This window comes from Chanos chanos, chromosome 1 (genome assembly GCF_902362185.1).
Source record: "Chanos chanos chromosome 1, fChaCha1.1, whole genome shotgun sequence".
Classification (NCBI taxonomy): Eukaryota; Metazoa; Chordata; class Actinopteri; order Gonorynchiformes; family Chanidae; genus Chanos; species Chanos chanos.
In genome coordinates this window covers 28,535,574-28,554,024 of record NC_044495.1, presented here as the reverse complement: position 1 = coordinate 28,554,024, position 18,451 = coordinate 28,535,574, and the positions used below count along the sequence as shown (strand labels likewise).

The following is an 18,451-nucleotide window of genomic DNA, read 5'->3' as shown; positions in this document are numbered from 1 at the left end:
TTTCATAGGAGCCAGCGGGGTCCTGGGAGCTCCCTTACTTTGAACTCTTCTTCCCATGAAAAAATATTTAGTTTTCTGTATGTGGTATTTCTGTACCCATGAGTCCAAACCTCTGCCTGTTCAGATGCTATTTTAGATGGGCAGTGAGTCTATGTTGTGATAAATGATATTGGTTTGTTTATGAAGTTTGAGTTTGGAAATTTTTACTGAGGCATTTCAGTTTTTGTCGTCGGAATGGTATTGTGAAGTTCCGGATTATCGAGGTTGGTCGTCTTGTAGCGCAGGTGTTGCGTTTGTCGCAGTAATTGTGAAAATAACACGGGCACTAAAAGCTCGTAAAACTTGTCTCGCTTTTACAAGTCGATTTTACAAATGGTGGTTGTAATAATAGAAACCGTTCTTTTGAAGGATCTAGTGATGACTGTGCTGTGAATTTGACATGCACAAAATGAACACGTATAATATGACAAATTTTCTCCTGTGTGAGAGCCTGTGATGGCCAACAGTCACTCTCTGGCACTAGAACCATGTTCTGTTCCTCATATTAACACGGATCATAATCAGTTAGTTCCAGTTCCAGCCTTAAGAACTAGTGCCTATTTCAGAGCGCTGCACTGCATGTTGGGTGGGGACAAGCAGAGGCCGTGTCTTGTAATGTCCGATAGGAGAGGGATTTCTCCGCTCGTAGAGCACATAAAACTTATTCAGTCAAACACAGAGGCACTGAGACCCGCCTGATGACTCTAAGTGACTTAAACACACAGAGAGAGAGAAAGAGAGGGAGAGAGCAAGAGACTGCAGCTGGGGCTGACATGAGGAGAGTAGGGAAGTGGGGTTCTGGGTCTTTGAGGTAGATGTGACATGGGACCCTTGCTGATCACTGGTTAAGGGATCTCACTCTCTCTCTCTCTCACACACACACACACAGTGCAGCTTTATACCACCTGTGTGCTCTGAGTTGGGCTGTAAAATACCTCCAGAGGGCTTCATAGCAGATGTCATCACTGAGGGATAACATTGACCTTAAACAGCCATTTACTGACTCAGTGAAACAGTCTTCACCCATTCTAAATCTAAACTGATCAATACTATTACTGATTACTATTGATCTTTTGTCAGTATCAGATAGCCATACTGTTTGAGGTTCAGATGAAATGGGTTTTTTTGGGGGGGGGGGGGGGGGGGGGGGGGGTGGAGAGTTTTTGCTTTGGAAAAAGAGTGACATGAACATAACATTGTTCCCTCTCCTTCTCCTTCTCTCTCTCTCTTTGTCTCTTTTTCAGGCGGTATGAGATTAGCCCTGTGTGTGCAGACCTGCAGGGGCAGATTCTCAAGTGCTACAGAGAGAATGCTGGAAAGACACTGGTCTGCTCCAACATCGCTGCTCTCTACCTGCAGTGTGTCAACAACGCCAAGCAGGTGTGTACATGGTGTGTGTGTATGTGTGTGTGTGTAGTTCAAGTAGACAAATGTTTGTAACATCCAAGGATAAACTTGGAAATCATGATATAGGTTTGATTTTATGTCACTTACACTGATTTTTCGACCATTCAAAAAAAAGAGCAGTCGGTTTGAACCAGCCCATATATGGTCATCTGACATGTAAGTTTGAACAACTCTCTTCATTTATTGATTAGTGTAGTGCTGCATATATAGTCAGTAGTTTTATGTAGGTAGACAATGAAACAGTGGTGTTTTATCGCTGTGTCTTTAGAAACATATGCGTGTGTGTGTGAGTCCCACTTGCCACTCGTCAGTGCGGTGATAAATGCACAGGCGCGAGGCTGAAGTGCCCGGACACACTTCCTTTAAAACCGGAGACTTCACTAGAGCACTGTGATAGAATGTATTAGCTGGGAGTGACCCAGACCCCATTTGCTAAGAGAAACCTCAGTCAATTCCACATTGGCAAGAACACTGCCTTTCTCTCTCTCTCTCTCTCTCTCTCTTCGCTTGACTGCAGGCGCCAAAGTGTCCTGGCTAAATTGTAGGTTCGGACTAAACGCTCATTTCCATAACACTGGCAGACACTGGCCGTGTCACTCCTTAACTGTGTGTTTAATGCAGTAAGCACAGGCCCACTGATGTGTCATTGAAATCCCACTGTCATGTCTCTAGCTAGCCTCTCTGGAGTCTCACAGACCTGAAAGTGGCAGGGGGTGCAAATATTGGCATGACTCCCACCAAAACCCTTCTCTAGCATTCCTCTGATGTCTCCATACAAAGCACCATTTACATTCAGATAGCTTTTCTATTAGATTTTTTTTTAACAGTTATGCTGTTTAAGGAGCGAGAGGTAGAGAGAGAGAGAGAGAGAGAGTGTGAGTGAGGAAAAACAGCAGCTGGGTTTTCTGCTCTCCTGGGTATTTTTATTAAAGCTGCATATGGATTTGCTGGCTTTATGTGGTACATCATGTAAATACGGACATGTATTATTCATTTTTTGGTATTCTTGTGTGTAAAAGTACCTGCAACCTCTTTAGCATTCTAGACATTTGTTTTTGTGTGTGTGCGGGGGTTATAATCTTGTAAATATGAAAGCCAGTCTCACTAGAGCGTGTGGTAATCCTGCATTTTATCAACCGCACGCTATCAGAGTGAACAGTCACGCTTGGCCAGGGATATTGCAGTAATAAGACTTAAGAAACACACAGAGGAACACAGAAAATAATGTTGCGATAATGCCAAACACAGACGCTCTTGGTTGTCACACTGTCCTCCAGACATCATAAAAGAAGGTTGAGAGCTCAAACTGTGATAAATGTGAAAGCCAGTTCAAAAACTCTGAGCTGCAACTCACCTCACACCACAGCTGCTTCACTTTAACTTCATAGAAACACCCTTTTTTTTTTTGCATAAGGCAGTAGATGATTTTTTCTTTGACAGAGTTGTTATGCTTGCTGCTAAAGATCTTTAAAGTCATAAGGATCAGTTAATTTTCAATTTGAGTTCAAATTCCAAGTCATTTCTATCATTGATGGAATTAAGATACAACTGGTGCTAATTTGCCCACCATGTTGTCTCCATCATTGCTGAAAATCAGTAAGACGTGAAATTAGCAAGAATATTGACAAGTGGCAGACCAAGGACATTGGCACATCATTATGTTGGCTTTGTGAGGGTAATTACTCCTCGTCTTATCGTGTGTGGAAAGGATGATAGCATTTAGGCCAGCGACTGCCCTTTTGTTTTCCTTCAAACACTCACTAATACACTGATAACTCACTGAACAGGACAGAGTGCATTAAAAAAAAATCCTTCCTTTTGTAAGTTGCACAAATGAAGCATATTGCTAGGGAATCTCTCTGCCCCCCCCCCACTTCATTCTCTTCTGCTTCCCCTCCGTTTCCCTCCATTCATTCACCTCTCCTCTCCTTTCCCCTCCCCTCTTCCTCTGAAAGCCCATTCCAGAGTCTGACTTTTGGGCCATCTGAAACATCATTTCTCTCAGACTCATTTCTGTGGTGTTGTTTTTTTTTTCCCCCGCAAGCTTTTGAAAAGTCCCCTCAGCCACTCAAAATGTCAGTTTTTCCATTTAGGTTTGATTCAGTTCTGGTCGTAATGTTGTTTATATCATTGAAAACTGCACTAAGCTTCTGTTAGCTTCTCTTAAGAACTGCATATCTTCTAAAGTTACTACAAAAGTGGTAGTTGCAGTTTAACTTCAAATATGCCATCAATCTCTTTCCTGCATATAGCAAATGAAAGAGCTGTAACATATTAAGGAGCAGTCATCACAGTGTGCTACACTAATGCAAGCGTATTAGTGATGGGTGATATGCAGTAGTTGTGTGGAGTATTTATGAGGGGAGCTGGATAACTGATTGATTGGGTTGAGCAACAGGAAGAGGACTAGACATGGACAAATTAAGACAAAAATCAATCTGCCATGGCTGAGGAAGTAACTACCGCAATCTTCTTCCCTGCGCTCCCTCATTCTCTGTTTTTCTTTTCTTCTTCCTCAACCCACCCCAACCTCTCTGAACACTTGTCTGCTCTTCTCTCTGGGAGTGTTTGTTCTCTGCTAGCGGATGCAGTAGCCTGTGTCAAATCAGTATCGACAGGGAGAAGCAGCAGTTTGTTTGGTATTTCTGCTTTGCACTTATTACCAACATGAAACACTCTATCTGCTCAACTATCAATCCCCCCATACTCACCTTTCTTTTGTCCTCTGCTGTCATTCTCTTTTTCTCTATTTTTTTTTTCTCTAGAACAAATTAAGGACCGGAGGTTAATGCCCGGGAGACCGAACCGAGAAGGAGCCATGTTTACATTGCATGGCGTTATCATTTTTGTCGACCGTTTTATGGACCGGACTTTTAGAGCAGAGGAGAGTCACCACCCGAGACACACCTAACCCAACAGGAACCGAAGACCAGAACCACAGCAAGCAGAGAGATGAGCACTTCAGTCCTGTCTGTCCAACTCTCTTACCTCTCACAGCCTAATACAGACGTGTCTCCTGTCTTCCTCTCTGGCCATGTGTCTCAGTCACATGTCTGGGAAGATCTCTACCACTATCCACAAATACGGTAGCTCAGTGATGCTGGAGTGAGAGGGAAATGTACCAGAGCACAGATCTCACAGGAGAGCCTGTTACCCTGTAGTTCACCTCAGGAACCTGCGGGTCGGAACCAGGCGCCAAGGAGGATTCAAACCGAACTACCAGAACTGCAACCGAACCTCGCACACCCACACACACCCTGTAGTACAAGAACCTTTAGCTCACACACTGCTCAGTTCAGCTTGCTTCCACTTGTAGCTCTGTCACACTCACTCTCAATGCTCTTTATGTCTCTGCGTGTATAATGTTTCAATTATGAATCAGCTTTGGGGTTTTTTTTTTTGTTTCACTTGCTTTCATCTGCTACAATGCTATTAGTTCTGACTTGCCTGATGAACGGGGAAAAATAAAAGAATGAAGCTATAACCATAGCCAAACTTGTCTCATCAGTATTCTGTCTGAAAGTGTGTCTTTCATTGGTTTCAGTGTCTGTGTGTTTGTGGTGTTGGACAGAGTGTTTTTACTGACAAGTTGACAGTTGTCTGGTTTTGCTGGACAGGATTTTGACATACAAAGAGATGGAGAAAAAGGGAAACAAGAAGAGATAAAAAGTGGGAGGGAGCAAAAGAACAGAGGAGAATATGGAAAAGGAGAGAGAGAGAGCGAGCTTATGAGGGGCAATCCTTCTCAAAGTAGCAGTCTCTCAGTCTTTTATCTCTCTCTCTCTCTCTCCCTCTCCCTCCCTGTCTCTCCCTCGACTATTTAAATTTAGCTCTCTTTTCTGAGTGTGCTGTGCCGCTCCAGTTGTTCTGTGAAGAAGTGGAAATCTCTCTTTACTTTAGAAGAGAAATCCGTCTCTCCCAGCACGCACGCTAATTCTCCCCGCCACGAGACCGCTTCTCCACGGCCGCTGCACTCTCCAAAACCTAGCCTGTTTGGGCTTGCCATACACACTCACACACACACACACTGTCTAGGTCTCATTCTTGGACACACACACACACACACATATTTGGTCCTTCCCTTAACACCTCACAGCATTTAGACTGCTCTCTCTCGCTTTTCCAGGAGAACACTCTTTCATGAGGTCTCAGAGGAGTACTGAAGAACTGATGGGGTGAGGAGAGGAAGGAGGGAGGTGTCCATAGCTTGAGTAGAGTTTGACTTTAAAACAAAGCTGTTTTTCTCTCTTTTTTTTTTTTTTTTTTTTTTTACACAGTCTTATACTCTGCACCGAGGCACAGAGTAATTTGTTCTTTCGACCTTTAGCGTTGCTACTCTGATTGCGGAGGTGGGTTCCTACATGAAAACTGAATGCAGATTTGGAAAACCACTTCCTTTTCTTAATTTCATCTGCTCGTGGCTTTCTGCCTTTAAGAGTCAACACAGGAGAGGAATTAGAGACAAGAAAAAAAAAAAAAAAAATATATATATATAGTGTGTATGTTTGAAACCTTATTTCATAACAGGGTGAAATGGAGAAGAACCATGAGCTGTGGTCATGAAGTCCAAACTGCAGTGCGGGCTATGGCCTTCTCAGCATGTCATGCAGTGGGACCTTGGTGGAACTGCAGAGGATTGTAATTCATCCGTAAGAGGTTCTGCCCTATTACAGCAGGGGAAAAACACACCACTAACATCCAATGACATACATTCCTCTCACAACAGCATACAATCAGAACAGACATCAGAGAGGGAGTGAGGGAAATGGAAAAGGAAGAGAAGATGAGATGGCTTTTCCTTTTAACTGATCCATCCGTAGAGAAAAGGTTCCTTTGGAATCTCCAGCCATTGAATTGTGCAAGCTTCACATTTTTGACAGAGAATAAAGTACTCACATTTCATTACCGAATGGCTTTGAGATATGAAAGACACTGTGAGAGAAAGATATAACGGAGAGAGATGTTATAGCTATAGAGACACTGTTACATATGAGGAAAGGCAACGCTGTCAGAAATGGAGAAAAAGATAACATGTGAAAGCTAAGTTCTGGATCTGATAACTGGAGCCATATGAAAGTGATGGAGAACAGTAGGCTATAAAGGTCATGAAAATGAAAGAGAGAGATTAGAATGGTCAGAGTAGACTGAACCATGTTGGATTATATGTTGCACATAAAATCAAGATAGATAGAAGACAGAGAGATGATAAAATTTTGCTATGGGATGATTAGGTGTGAAGGACACATCTCATTATCACCACCTCCATTTCTCTCCATTTCTGATTCAGTTTAGAATACAACAGAAAAGTTTCTCCACCTCAGGTCCTAATATCTCACTGTATCCCTCCATCTTTCTTTTGCCCCCTCTCTCCATGAGTGACATGTCGGTGGGCGGTGACTGACGCCACTTTTTAGCCAATAAGGTGTGATACATTGGTCCTGGCGGCAGTCCGGGGGTGGTGCTGTGGTCAGCCAACCAGCACCACTTGCCAAAGAAATCATCTTCACTCCCATTCCAGTGCCGATCAGGCCCCTTGTTGGAGAAGACATGCGTTCCATTATTTTAATGGTGAGGCAGATGGCAGAGTCTTCTGTGGACTCCGTTAGCCTGATGGCACCATTCGTCACTACGCTGCATCCTCCAACATCCTGCTCAAATTATTTATAAACCTCTTCACTGCAGCCGCTAGTTAGACCACCATGAGCTGCATTAATCAGCTATCAGAAATAAGCCTAACACGTTCAACTTGTAAATAACTTAACATGTGAATTAACAGTTGCTCAGGGACTCGTGATTATGCAGCGCTCTCCAAAATGTTGTTTTCCAAACTGTTAGTGAATTATTTTTAAATCATTTTCCCCTTCTTTAGCCTGTCTCTGAAAATGTGCTCAATGAAGCCTCAAGTATGGATGCCATCTTGGAATAATTATGTGAATCAGCTGCTGATTTTTTTTTTTTGTTGCAAATTTTAAATATGTAAATAAGCGTTGAAGAGATCCTCTGCTGATGCAGTACTCTTCACTGGCACTGTGCCTGTTTGTCTCAGAAAAACTTGAGGGTATTTGTAAGTTTTAGCCCACTTCCTAGTCGGCTAAGGGTGATTTTAATTGACTAATTGACTCACTAAACATATTTGTTGCAATTATTTTAATTAGCCTAAGGCTGAAGTAATTCATAAGAAAATGTGGGAACATGCAGCATTAACCACATAAAAACAGTTGTGGGAATGGGAGGTGTTTGAATGAGAGCTTATGAAAGTCAAGTGATGAAAAGAGATTATGGAGTGGTGTGGTGACTTAAGTGTCCAACTATGTGTAATAATAAAAGAAACATTAACAGTATGCTCAGGGTTTGTTGCCATCCTGGCACAGAAGCCATCAGTTAAATTCAGCTTATCTCTCCACTGCCAGTTTCAGTGGCTATGCATAGAGTTTTCATTTTTACTTATATCACTATTTTTCTAGTACACAGTCGTTGCTGAGAAGTATATAAAGTATGTGTGTGTAGCCAAGGTTATAGGCGACACACATTCTTCCTCCTGAGATTACGAACGCGATAATGAACTTCAACGCTGCTGTCTTGACGACAAGAGAGTGACCTTGAGGGCTCTGTGTGTGTGTGAGAGAGAGATGAGTCTCTCCGTAGAAGAAAAATGGTGTTTCACTAAAAAGCCTTGAAAATAAGAGTTTCAGTTGAATTTCCCACAAAAGAACGACTATTGTATGCTTCAGTCAGCTATGCAAAGGGCATATATTCCGAGGGTCTGGCAAAGAAGGCTGTCACATTTTTAGGGTCCAATTCCCCTACTCATATTTTGATATCTTAGTCTATACTTTGCCGACATAGGCTCTAGACCAGTGTTATATTGCAAAAACTGTAGTAGTACGTATTCATATTTCATAGAAATGAGCACGGATTCTTTCCAAAAATGGTGAAATCCAATATAAATAACAGCATTTAAACTGACGTATTTTGAACAATTTCACATGCCAACGAATATAGTTGCACATATAGACCATTACAGAAAATGTAACTTCCTCTTCAGTCAGCTCAAATGGAGGATATAGGCAATTTCATCTAACACTGATATTGCTCTTCTCCAGAAACTCTGTTGGGAGAGACACTTCACTGTCATATCTCCATTTATTGCTATGACATAAGCAAACGACCAATTCAGCTTCTCTTTCTGCTTTGAATCTAATAGCCTATTCATCTCTAATGGATGTTTCTTTTTAACCAGCACAACAAATAAAACATTCCAATTGTTTTTTATTCGCTTTCAAGAAGGATAATAATGATCAACATGATGAGAACATAATATTAAGCTGGCAGGCAAATATCTACTTATTCAAATGGGGTCTAACTTCAGTCTTTCAGAGAAAAAAAAAGACGGTTTACGTTACAACATATTGTCTGATGTGTGCCCCTCTTTTGCTCTGAAACGTCTCTTGCAGACCTCCTCTCTCCAAAAAACCCTTATCTTCAGCACTATTCCTTTCCTTTGCCTCAGCTTATAGACTTGAGCCATCACACGAAGGACTTTCTCATACCTTGTCACAGACCGAGCAGGTCTGTGTTCAGTAACAGGTCTAGTTTAATATAAAACAGTACTGTACGTGTAACAGGAAACAGCTGGATGGCTGCCTATATGCATCTTTACGCTGAGAGTGAAACAGGCTATAAAATCACAGTAAAAACAGCATAGGTTATAATTAGCCTGCTACATATGCGTGCTATGTTTCTTTAACTGTACACTGTATTAACACAGTGTAATTATTCTATTGTATTGTGTTTATTTGATGGTACGCTGTATTAACACAGTGTAATTACTCTATTGTATTGTGTTTCTTTAACTGTACACTGTATTAACACAGTGTAATTATTCTATTGTATTGTGCTTATTTGATGGTACGCTGTATTAACACAGTGTAATTACTCTATTGTATTGTGTTTATTTGACTGTACACTGTATTAACACAGTGTAATTATTCTATTGTATTGTGCTTATTTGATGGTACGCTGTATTAACACAGTGTAATTACTCTATTGTATTGTGTTTATTTGACTGTACACTGTATTAACACAGTGTAATTATTCTATTGTATTGTGCTTATTTGATGGTACGCTGTATTAACACAGTGTAATTACTCTATTGTATTGTGTTTCTTTAACTGTACACTGTATTAACACAGTGTAATTATTCTATTGTATTGTGCTTATTTGATGGTACGCTGTATTAACACAGTGTAATTACTCTATTGTATTGTGTTTATTTGACTGTACACTGTATTAACAGAGTGTTATTATTGTATTATTACTGGTATTATTTGGCCCATCAGAGGGGTTGGCCCCCCTTCGAACTATGATGTTCCAAAATGCTGTTAATATGTAGTACTGTTTTCCTCACCCATGTGTTATAGCATTTTGCGTTGCTATGCTATACCCCTTGTTGATAATTCAGGTTTGAGTGTTGCTAAGTCAACCACAAGGTCATGAGTTCCAGCTGTTGCTAAGTAAGATAAGTCAGGAAAGACAGCTAACTTTTCTCAGGTTCTCATTTCATAAAAGTGAGTCCAATTCTAGTTTTCAGTTACCCTCTTCCTTACTGTTTCTATATACTTATGTCAGGATCACTTAATCCTGATGCCGCTTATATTCTAATTGCTGACTAATTATTTCAAACTATTTTTTTCTAACCAATAGCAAATAATTTTGATACAGTTCTTAATTATTATAAATGACCTCTTTGTTAACAGTGAAAATTTTACATTTAAACACATTTAAGAAACTCACATGTTGGTTGCAGTATATACTCTTCAGAATTTGCTAGTTAGCAAGCACACCCATTACATTCATTTTGCCCTCTACTGAATTTAAAAAAATAACACCATGGCTATAGCAGAACAAATGGGTACAATATGAAATATGCTGGGTTTTTACAACCATGACCTATTGCTGCATCTAATCCATAAACCATCAAATATTGGTCCTAATTCTCACGTGCTAAGACCTCTTAGCATGATCATAGCTTTACCTGAGCTAACAACAGCTAACTCACGGCCTTTTGACTCTGCGTTGCCAGGGCTTGCTGATAAAACACTTTTTTATTTTTTTTTAAATTTATTTATCATTCATTAATATGACTCTCAGATAGATGAGTAGATGGCAAGATAGAAAAATGACAGGCCTACTTCACATTTTAAAAAAATAACCCATGGGTGGTCAGATTTGTAGTATTTGTATTAGCTGTAGAGACTGAAGGGCATGAAGTCTCAGGAGTATGCGGTGCTGTGTAAGCACTCTAAGGTTTGTAAACCCATCAACGCATGAACTTCATCCTGTTAACTCTGATTTCTGGAGCTGTAAACCGGCTCTCCTTTAAATGGAGAGTGAATGTCTGTTCGGATCACATGTTTAATTTGTCCAAACTGACCTTACCGCTTTTGTGCACATGGTTGTTTATCATTTAGTTTACTTGCGAATCTATTCTTACTCTTGGTAGCAGAACGTTGAATTGAGAAGACAGTTGTCTCAACAACCCCCCCCCCCCCCCCCCCCCCCCCCCCCCCCCAACCCCCTTTCTCTTCATTTTCCCTAGTCCCTTTTTGTAATATTTCTATAACCGGATATGCACGATGTGCCTGGCACTTTGCCCATTTGCGGCAGAACAGAACCAGTGATCTGTGACCCGCCCATATATGACCCTACAAATGAAAGAATATTGTATGTGAGTGTAAAATTTTCTCCCTGTCCCTTTTACACACGCGCACACACACACACACACACACACACACACACATTCATATCAACATCACTATATTTTGTATACACCAAAATACTCCAGCGGAACAAATGTGATGTGTTTGCAGGATCGCTCTCAGTGGGTGACATATACATACCAATATCCTTTTGGGAGTGTTTTGCAGAGTGAATCTTTTCCTGTTCCTCTCTGTTCTTCTGTGTCCTTAGGCTATAGGATATTGCAGAACCTACAGGGTGTAGAAAAGCATCTCTTATCCACACTCACACCTCCCCAGAAAAAAACCCAAAACTTACAGGCTTGGAAACCTCTGGCTGAGGTCTTAATACCAAATAACCTGCATGGGTCTGTGCAACACGTATAGAATACACACATACACAAAAAAAACAACAACATGAGAACCACAGGACATGAATTCAAAGTCAGTGTCACTGGGATGTTGCCTCTGCCTGAGCCCTGCAGATAATAATCAAAGGAGAAGACATTTCCAAAGTCTGCACTGAAAGTAGTTTTATTTAATTTCGGTGAAGATAAAGTTCCTTTTGGCTTCTGTTTGACATTCCATAGCTGTTTTACTAATGTCGTTGTCCTCCCCTTACCCCCCCCCCCCCCCCCCCCCCCCCACCCCCGTGTATGTTTTCTTTGAATTTTGTGTTTTCCCACTTGGTTCAGACATCTATAAAACAAAAAAGCAAGACCCCATCAGAGTCAGTGGAGGAGAGCTTCACTCGAGCGCGCTAATCGCTAATCCGAAACAAGAGCTCATCAAGTCTTAGCCAGTGAGGATGTGTTGTGTCTTAATTACCTGCTCCTGCGATGCTAATCACAGTTAAATATTTATAAGGTGGGGGTCTTTTGTTTAGACTTGACCTTTTTTTCTAGGGCTCATTAACACTTGGTCTGTCACACGTGTTTTTTCCTCTCTCTTTCCCTGCCTTGCACCTAAGGCCATTATTGATTATGATTATGACAACGGCACACCGCCAAAGTGGGTTAACGTGGATGAGAGAGATGAGATGACATTGGCTTATCAATGTTGGTTGCAGCAGCCTTTAGGGGGTGGATGTGGGGAGGTGGGGGGGTTGGATTCCTAAGGTCCAAGGAGACCCACTGAGGCTTATCTGTTCCAAGCACCATTGTCTTTAATCGACTAGGGAATAGAAAGGTACGTAAGCTTCAAAGGTTGTTTATATGGGTTTTTTGTTGTTGTTGTTGTTGTTGTTGTTGTTGTTGTTGTTGTTGTTGTTGTTGTTGTGGTGGTGGTGGTGGTGGTGGTGGTGGTGGTGGTGGGGGGGGGGGGTCTTTTCTCTGTAGTATTGGACTGACCGTGATGATTGGATTTTTCTGTTTGTTGCATTACCAGATACTCCACCCCCAAATAAATACACTCAATCACAGAAAACAAACAAAGCCTTTTTGGTGAATGTAGGGGCATCATTCCTTCATGTTCCATATGTATTGGAGAGCACATAGTAATTCTGCTGACATGAGAAACATATGATCCAAAACAGAATACAGAAAACTCCACATGCAGGCTCTGATGTTACACATGCTCTCATATGCTACTCATGCCCCGCAAAACGCTCAGTTTTAATCCTTTAAGAGATTTTCCTTTACTGCTCAGGCTCTGTATGTAAGACATGTATCAACTAAAGCCAAATACACAATACCTCACGCTGACATACACACACTTACTAATAACCATAAATTGTTCAGGTTTAACTAAGCTCCTATGCAGTATTAGACCCAAAGGTATCTTTCCTGTACTCTGTATGTGTGTGTGCATGTGTGTGTGTGTTTGCGTGTGTGCGTCCGTGTGTGTTTGTGTGTGTGTGTGGTGCATGTGTGCACATGCACATATTGTCCATATGTTAGCTTAGCGTGAAATATTTTCCATTAAAATTGTGTCTCAGAAGGACTGTCAACCTGCCATTTTGGTGTGAACTGTAACCCCATTGTTCCCAGGCTACGCCTGTGACCCCAGCACCCTCATTCAACACGCTGCTCTCTATTAACCCAGAATGGAATGACTCCTGCTCCAGTCCACAGACTCTACCCGCATCACATGTTCCAGTGGTATAGCTGTGTAAATGACACTGATCTGGGATCAGATTTAAGGCACATTGAGCACATCTGTCGACAGGTAACTGCATCTGTGCCTGGAGATCGGGTATGTGTGACAGGACAATAGAAGAGGTGGGACGCCACAAAGATAACTGCTTCTAGACGTGCTTCATTTATCATATATATAGATGTGTGAGTGCGATTCCTCTAACATACAAGACTATTTCAAAGTGCAGTGACCCTCAAAACAACCCCTGGACTGTGTTTGTGTTAAAATGTGAGTCTCTGTATGTTGTGTGCGTGTGTGTGTGTGTGAGAGAGAGAGAGAGAGAGAGAGAGAGGGAGAGCGATTATGATGGCTCTATTACACTCACTGCAGCTACTCTCCCATTGACTATCTAAAGCAGTATGCAGCTATTAGCACACACTGAGTGTGATGTGGAAAGCACTCACACTTTTTTTTAAAGATGTGTGCTTTTTACAAACTGACATGGCTTCCCATTTCTCTCCATCTTTATCTGGCAAAAGCCACATTAGTATAAAGTCTGAGTAAGAAGTCTCAGACACCCATACCAGAGAGCAGGAGTCTGTGGCTTGTAGGTATCTGCCATTACCAGACATATATTGAACAGTAAATTGAATGATGGTGGGTTTCACTTAAGGTCCCTATTCTGTATTTTAGCTAAAGGCTGAGACTGTGGATCCACCCTTTATTCTCACTCAGCTTTAATGGACTTTTCTGGGTAGTGCAGACACCTTTTCACCGTTACGCTGCTTCTGCATGTGACATAGGAAATGACTGACGGTCAGGACAGTCATAACTAACGTTATGAAATGAAAACTGTCTTTCATAGTCTCTGGTCGGTGGGACCCAGATGTTAATTTAGAAGTGTGTGTGTGTGTGTCTGTGTGTGTGTGTGTGTGTGTGTGTGTGTGTGTGGTAGTCTCACGGTTACACTGAGGGGAGGCATGCCCTCTGTTATCAGGTCCTTCAGGGCAGACCCAGCCACCCATAAATTGTATTATCTACTTATTTATTTTTTTCTCACCCAATTGACTCTCAATTGCTCCCTACAACCTCCTGGACAGCTGCAGAGTGCCATGCCACTTCATCCTCATTAACATGGACAGGGGTGAGCTTCTCTGCACACACATACATTGTCTCTCTCTCTTTCTCTCTCTCTCTCTCTCTCTCTCTGTCTTTCTCCCTGTCCTTCTTGATTTCTCCATTTCTTTTTATCTGTCTTTTCCCAGTCTCTCACTGTTTCCACAGAGAATTGTTAGGCATCTGCCCATTCAGTCTGTGACTTTGTGAACAAGTTGTTGGATAGAGAACATTATTTTCTGCATGCTCTCTGTTGCTTTTGCCTGCCATGTGAGTTTTCCTCTCCCCTCCTCTCTCTCTCTCTCTCTATCTGTGTGTGTTCACTTTAACACACTTCTCAGCGGGCAAAGCACTGAAGAATCTCTCTTTCCGCCTCAGTGCATTACTGTGGTGGCCTTCTTACATAGCTGCTGCAGGCACAATCAGTACATTAAGAAAGAGGAAAGCTCTCTCTCTCTCTCTTTTTCACTCTCTTGCTCTGCCAGTGTTTATGGTGTTTACGTCTGTGATATTTGATTGTCCTCTTCCAAGAAGAATACATTTTAGTATGTATGTTTGTGATCTTTTATGACTGACACAACCACAGTCTGTGTGTGAGTGTGTGTGTGTATGTGTGGCCATTGATTGTATTCTGCACCATGTGTTGTTGCAATTGCCGACACCTGGTTCAATATTTCAGAGAGAGAGCAGTGGTGGCATACACACAAATACAAACACACACACACACACACAAACACTAAGGAGGGCAAAGAGATTGAGGATTGATTATTGAATGCTAGAAGGTGTCAGAAGGCATCTGCAGTGTGGAGTCGTTATGAACACTCTCTGTCCATATCCATCACTCGGCCTTTCCCTGCCAAGACACAAGATCAAAATGAAGGAGAAGTCAAGAACGAGAGTAAGAGAGGGAAGTGAAAAAGAGAGAAGAAAAGAAAGGGGAGACAAAAAGAAAGAGCGATAGGTTAGTTCTCTGAGTATGTGGTGTTGAGATACATAGAAAGATTCACCTCAAAAGTAACAGGCGCACATAGGACATGACATCAGAATGAACGGACAAACACACTCACACACACACACACACACACACTCACACACTGACACACACGACTGATCTCAGTATTAATAGACACACACATTAGACTGACCTCAGTAATGACACACACACACACACACACACACACACTCACACACACACACGACTGATCTCAGTATTAATAGACACACACATTAGACTGACCTCAGTAATGACACACACACACACACACACACACACGCATACATACACTCACAGAATTGACCTCACTATTAACAAGCAAACACATGTGAACTGACCTCACAGTGACCACAAACAGATGCATTGACCTCACTATTAATACTGAACAAAAAATATGGTGGTGCTGTAATATTGTCTTCTATCAACTACAGCTTCATTCCTGTGTTTTATAATTGCAATGAAACAGTCAATTCTGCTTTTACTATAACATTATAGCTCCTCTGTGTCTGAGGTTTACCACTAAACATATCGCATGTGTGTGAAATGATTCCCTCCTGTGAATAAATGACATGCAAATTAGCTCATCAGGATTTTCAGAGTGGCTTCTATTCACCATTCCCTGACTTTTCATATGTACCACTGTACCTAGAAAATTCCTCAATTAACTAGCAATATTTGGTTTAGTGCAAGTTAAATTATTGGATATCATCTTTATATTAAGCAAGGACAGCTTGGGTGTTTCCAATTTCAAAATCAAATATGTGCTTGTTGAAAAAGCTGCTTGAGGAATCCGTAAGATCAGCGAAATAAATCTAATTTTGCCCGAAAAGATGTCTGTAATATTTCAGATCCAACGCTATGGCTAATCTAATACTTCATTTACATTCAAATAAAGCCGAGCAGAGGTCTTATCAATAATCAAACGTCACTGAAAAATAAATGAGGTCTAACTAGATAAAGAATATAAAAAAATACCTCAGTGTCTTGTATGTCTCCTCTCAGTGAGTCAATAAAACACAGATGAGGCTCAATTATTCCATTAACAGGAGAACTGCGCGTCGCCAAAATGTGTGACTAAATCAACAGTGAAGCTGTCCTGTGACTGATGAAGTTTACTTTGAATAGAGCATATTCAATAAGCTGTAGCCTTATTAGTAGTGTGTGTGTGTGTGTGTGAGAGAGAGAGAGAGAAAGAAAGAGAGAGAGAGAGAGAGATTGAGTGAATGAGTGTGAAAACAGTCTTGAAGGAGACTCTGAACACGTATATAAAAATGACAAATTTACCATGGTATTAAGTAGTTCCCTTTACAGGCTCACAATTGCCTTTGTAATCTAGAGAGAGACATTGAGATGGCATTTCCCTTAAACAGTAACAGTGCTTTTCTGCAGAAACACAGAGACATATCCTGTAAGAGAGTCTGAGAGGGAATTACGCCGGCACTGCTCCCTGTATTTGAATGTCAGGCAGATGACCAAAAATACAACAAAGAGGCCAGACTTTCTACTGGTCCATTCTACCAAAGCAAGTTATAATGAGAAATACTGGAAACAGGGAGCAATGTCTACTGCCTGTCACTGTACTCTAACTTTCACCCACTCACTCAAATATACACTTATTGATTCTGTTGATTCTGTTACTCCCTCTTACTCAGATACACAGCTATAGAAACTAATACACACAAAATACTGACATTAATGCACATGAATGCTTATACATTCTTTTATTTAGATTCATACAGTCCTCCTGAGCACAGCAAAACGCCCACACGAATAGACAGAAAAATTCTGATACACTGGTCATTGTTCAGTACATTAACACTCACTCAGGTCAAGTGTGTGACACACATGAATACTCTTTTTTTCTGTTGTATATTCACACACTGTATGGTCTTATATTTTACCTAGGGGTAGGTCCTCAGCTCTGCTGTTCGCTGTTCAAGGCAAATTTGTCTTTTATGTGTTAGCAGCTTGTGGCTCATAGACTGCAGTGAGTCAAACTGTCCTTTAAATGTAACCTTGTGACAATGTGGGGAGCCCCTGAAGCACATGGCCTATGACACACACACACACACACACACACACAGTGACACAGTTGGTGCAGCGTGTTTCCAGAGCTCTGTGATACCTGCTCTCTACTTTTGGCCATGGCTGAATGTGCGTGTTTAACTGTCTCATTAATATACGAGAGAGAGACAGTAAATATGAGCGGGAGTGAGGGAGACGAAGAGAGTGTTAATGAGAGAGAGAAAGATGGAGAGGGTAGAAAGCAGCAAGAACCAGGATGTAGACCAAAGATACATGGAGAGAGAAAGAAATGGAGAGAAAGCACGGAGTATGGAATAAATGGAAGGTATTAAGAGAGTAAATAAAGGAATGAAAGGGAGAATCCAGCTGAATGCTCCTCCGCAGTGGAAGCTCCAGTGGCCATGACTGCTCTCCACTCTCAGCCAGGTGTCATAAAACGCCCCCTCTTTTCCCCTGGCCCAGTTTAGAGTCATTAATCTTACACTGCAGCCCTCTCTCTCTCTCTCGCTCTCACTCTCTCTCTCTCTCTCTCTCTCTCTCTCTCTCTCGCTCTCACTCTCTCTCTCTCTCTCTCTCTCGCTCTCACTCTCTCTCTCTCTCTCTCTCTCTCGCTTGCTCTCTCTTTCTCTCAAATATACGTACTCTTCAAAGAAAGAGAGACAAAAAACATCCCATCCGTCTGTGCGTGCTGCCTATTCCTTAATGATCCTTAACCTCCAAAACATTCCCGACATTTTGTTCCATGCCAACTTCCAGAGAGGAATGTGTTCAAATGGAACATGCTCTGACCCTAATGGGTGCGAGGGCAGTTTACTGTGGCACTATTAGGGCTGAAAAATGATCTCCTGTTTCATCCCTGGGCGGCACACTGGCCTATTAATGCCAATAAGGACAGATATGGAAGGGAGAGCGATTATGATCTAAGCAAAGCGGGAGAGAGAGATCATATCGGCTCTCTGCTTTCAATCAATAGTGGCTGATTCTAATAGCCATTGATTGCATCAAATCCTCGATCCCAAATCACAAATGTGATTATGTAATGGGCGGCTGTGACACT

At 41.6% G+C, this 18,451-nt stretch overlaps 1 protein-coding gene across 2 annotated transcripts in view; it reads left to right on the top strand.

Moving 5' to 3' along the window:
• The window catches only part of chchd3a (coiled-coil-helix-coiled-coil-helix domain containing 3a), a 46,875-nt gene extending 41,940 nt beyond the window's left edge, over positions 1-4,935 (top strand). For both annotated transcript variants that reach the window (XM_030782882.1, XM_030782890.1), the window contains 2 exons: positions 1,284-1,419; positions 4,212-4,935. In XM_030782882.1, the coding sequence (XP_030638742.1) occupies positions 1,284-1,419; positions 4,212-4,235 (160 nt within the window). In that variant the 3' untranslated portion in view covers positions 4,236-4,935. The remainder of the gene's footprint in view (positions 1-1,283; positions 1,420-4,211) is intronic.
• Positions 4,936-18,451: the final 13,516 nt, after the last annotated feature.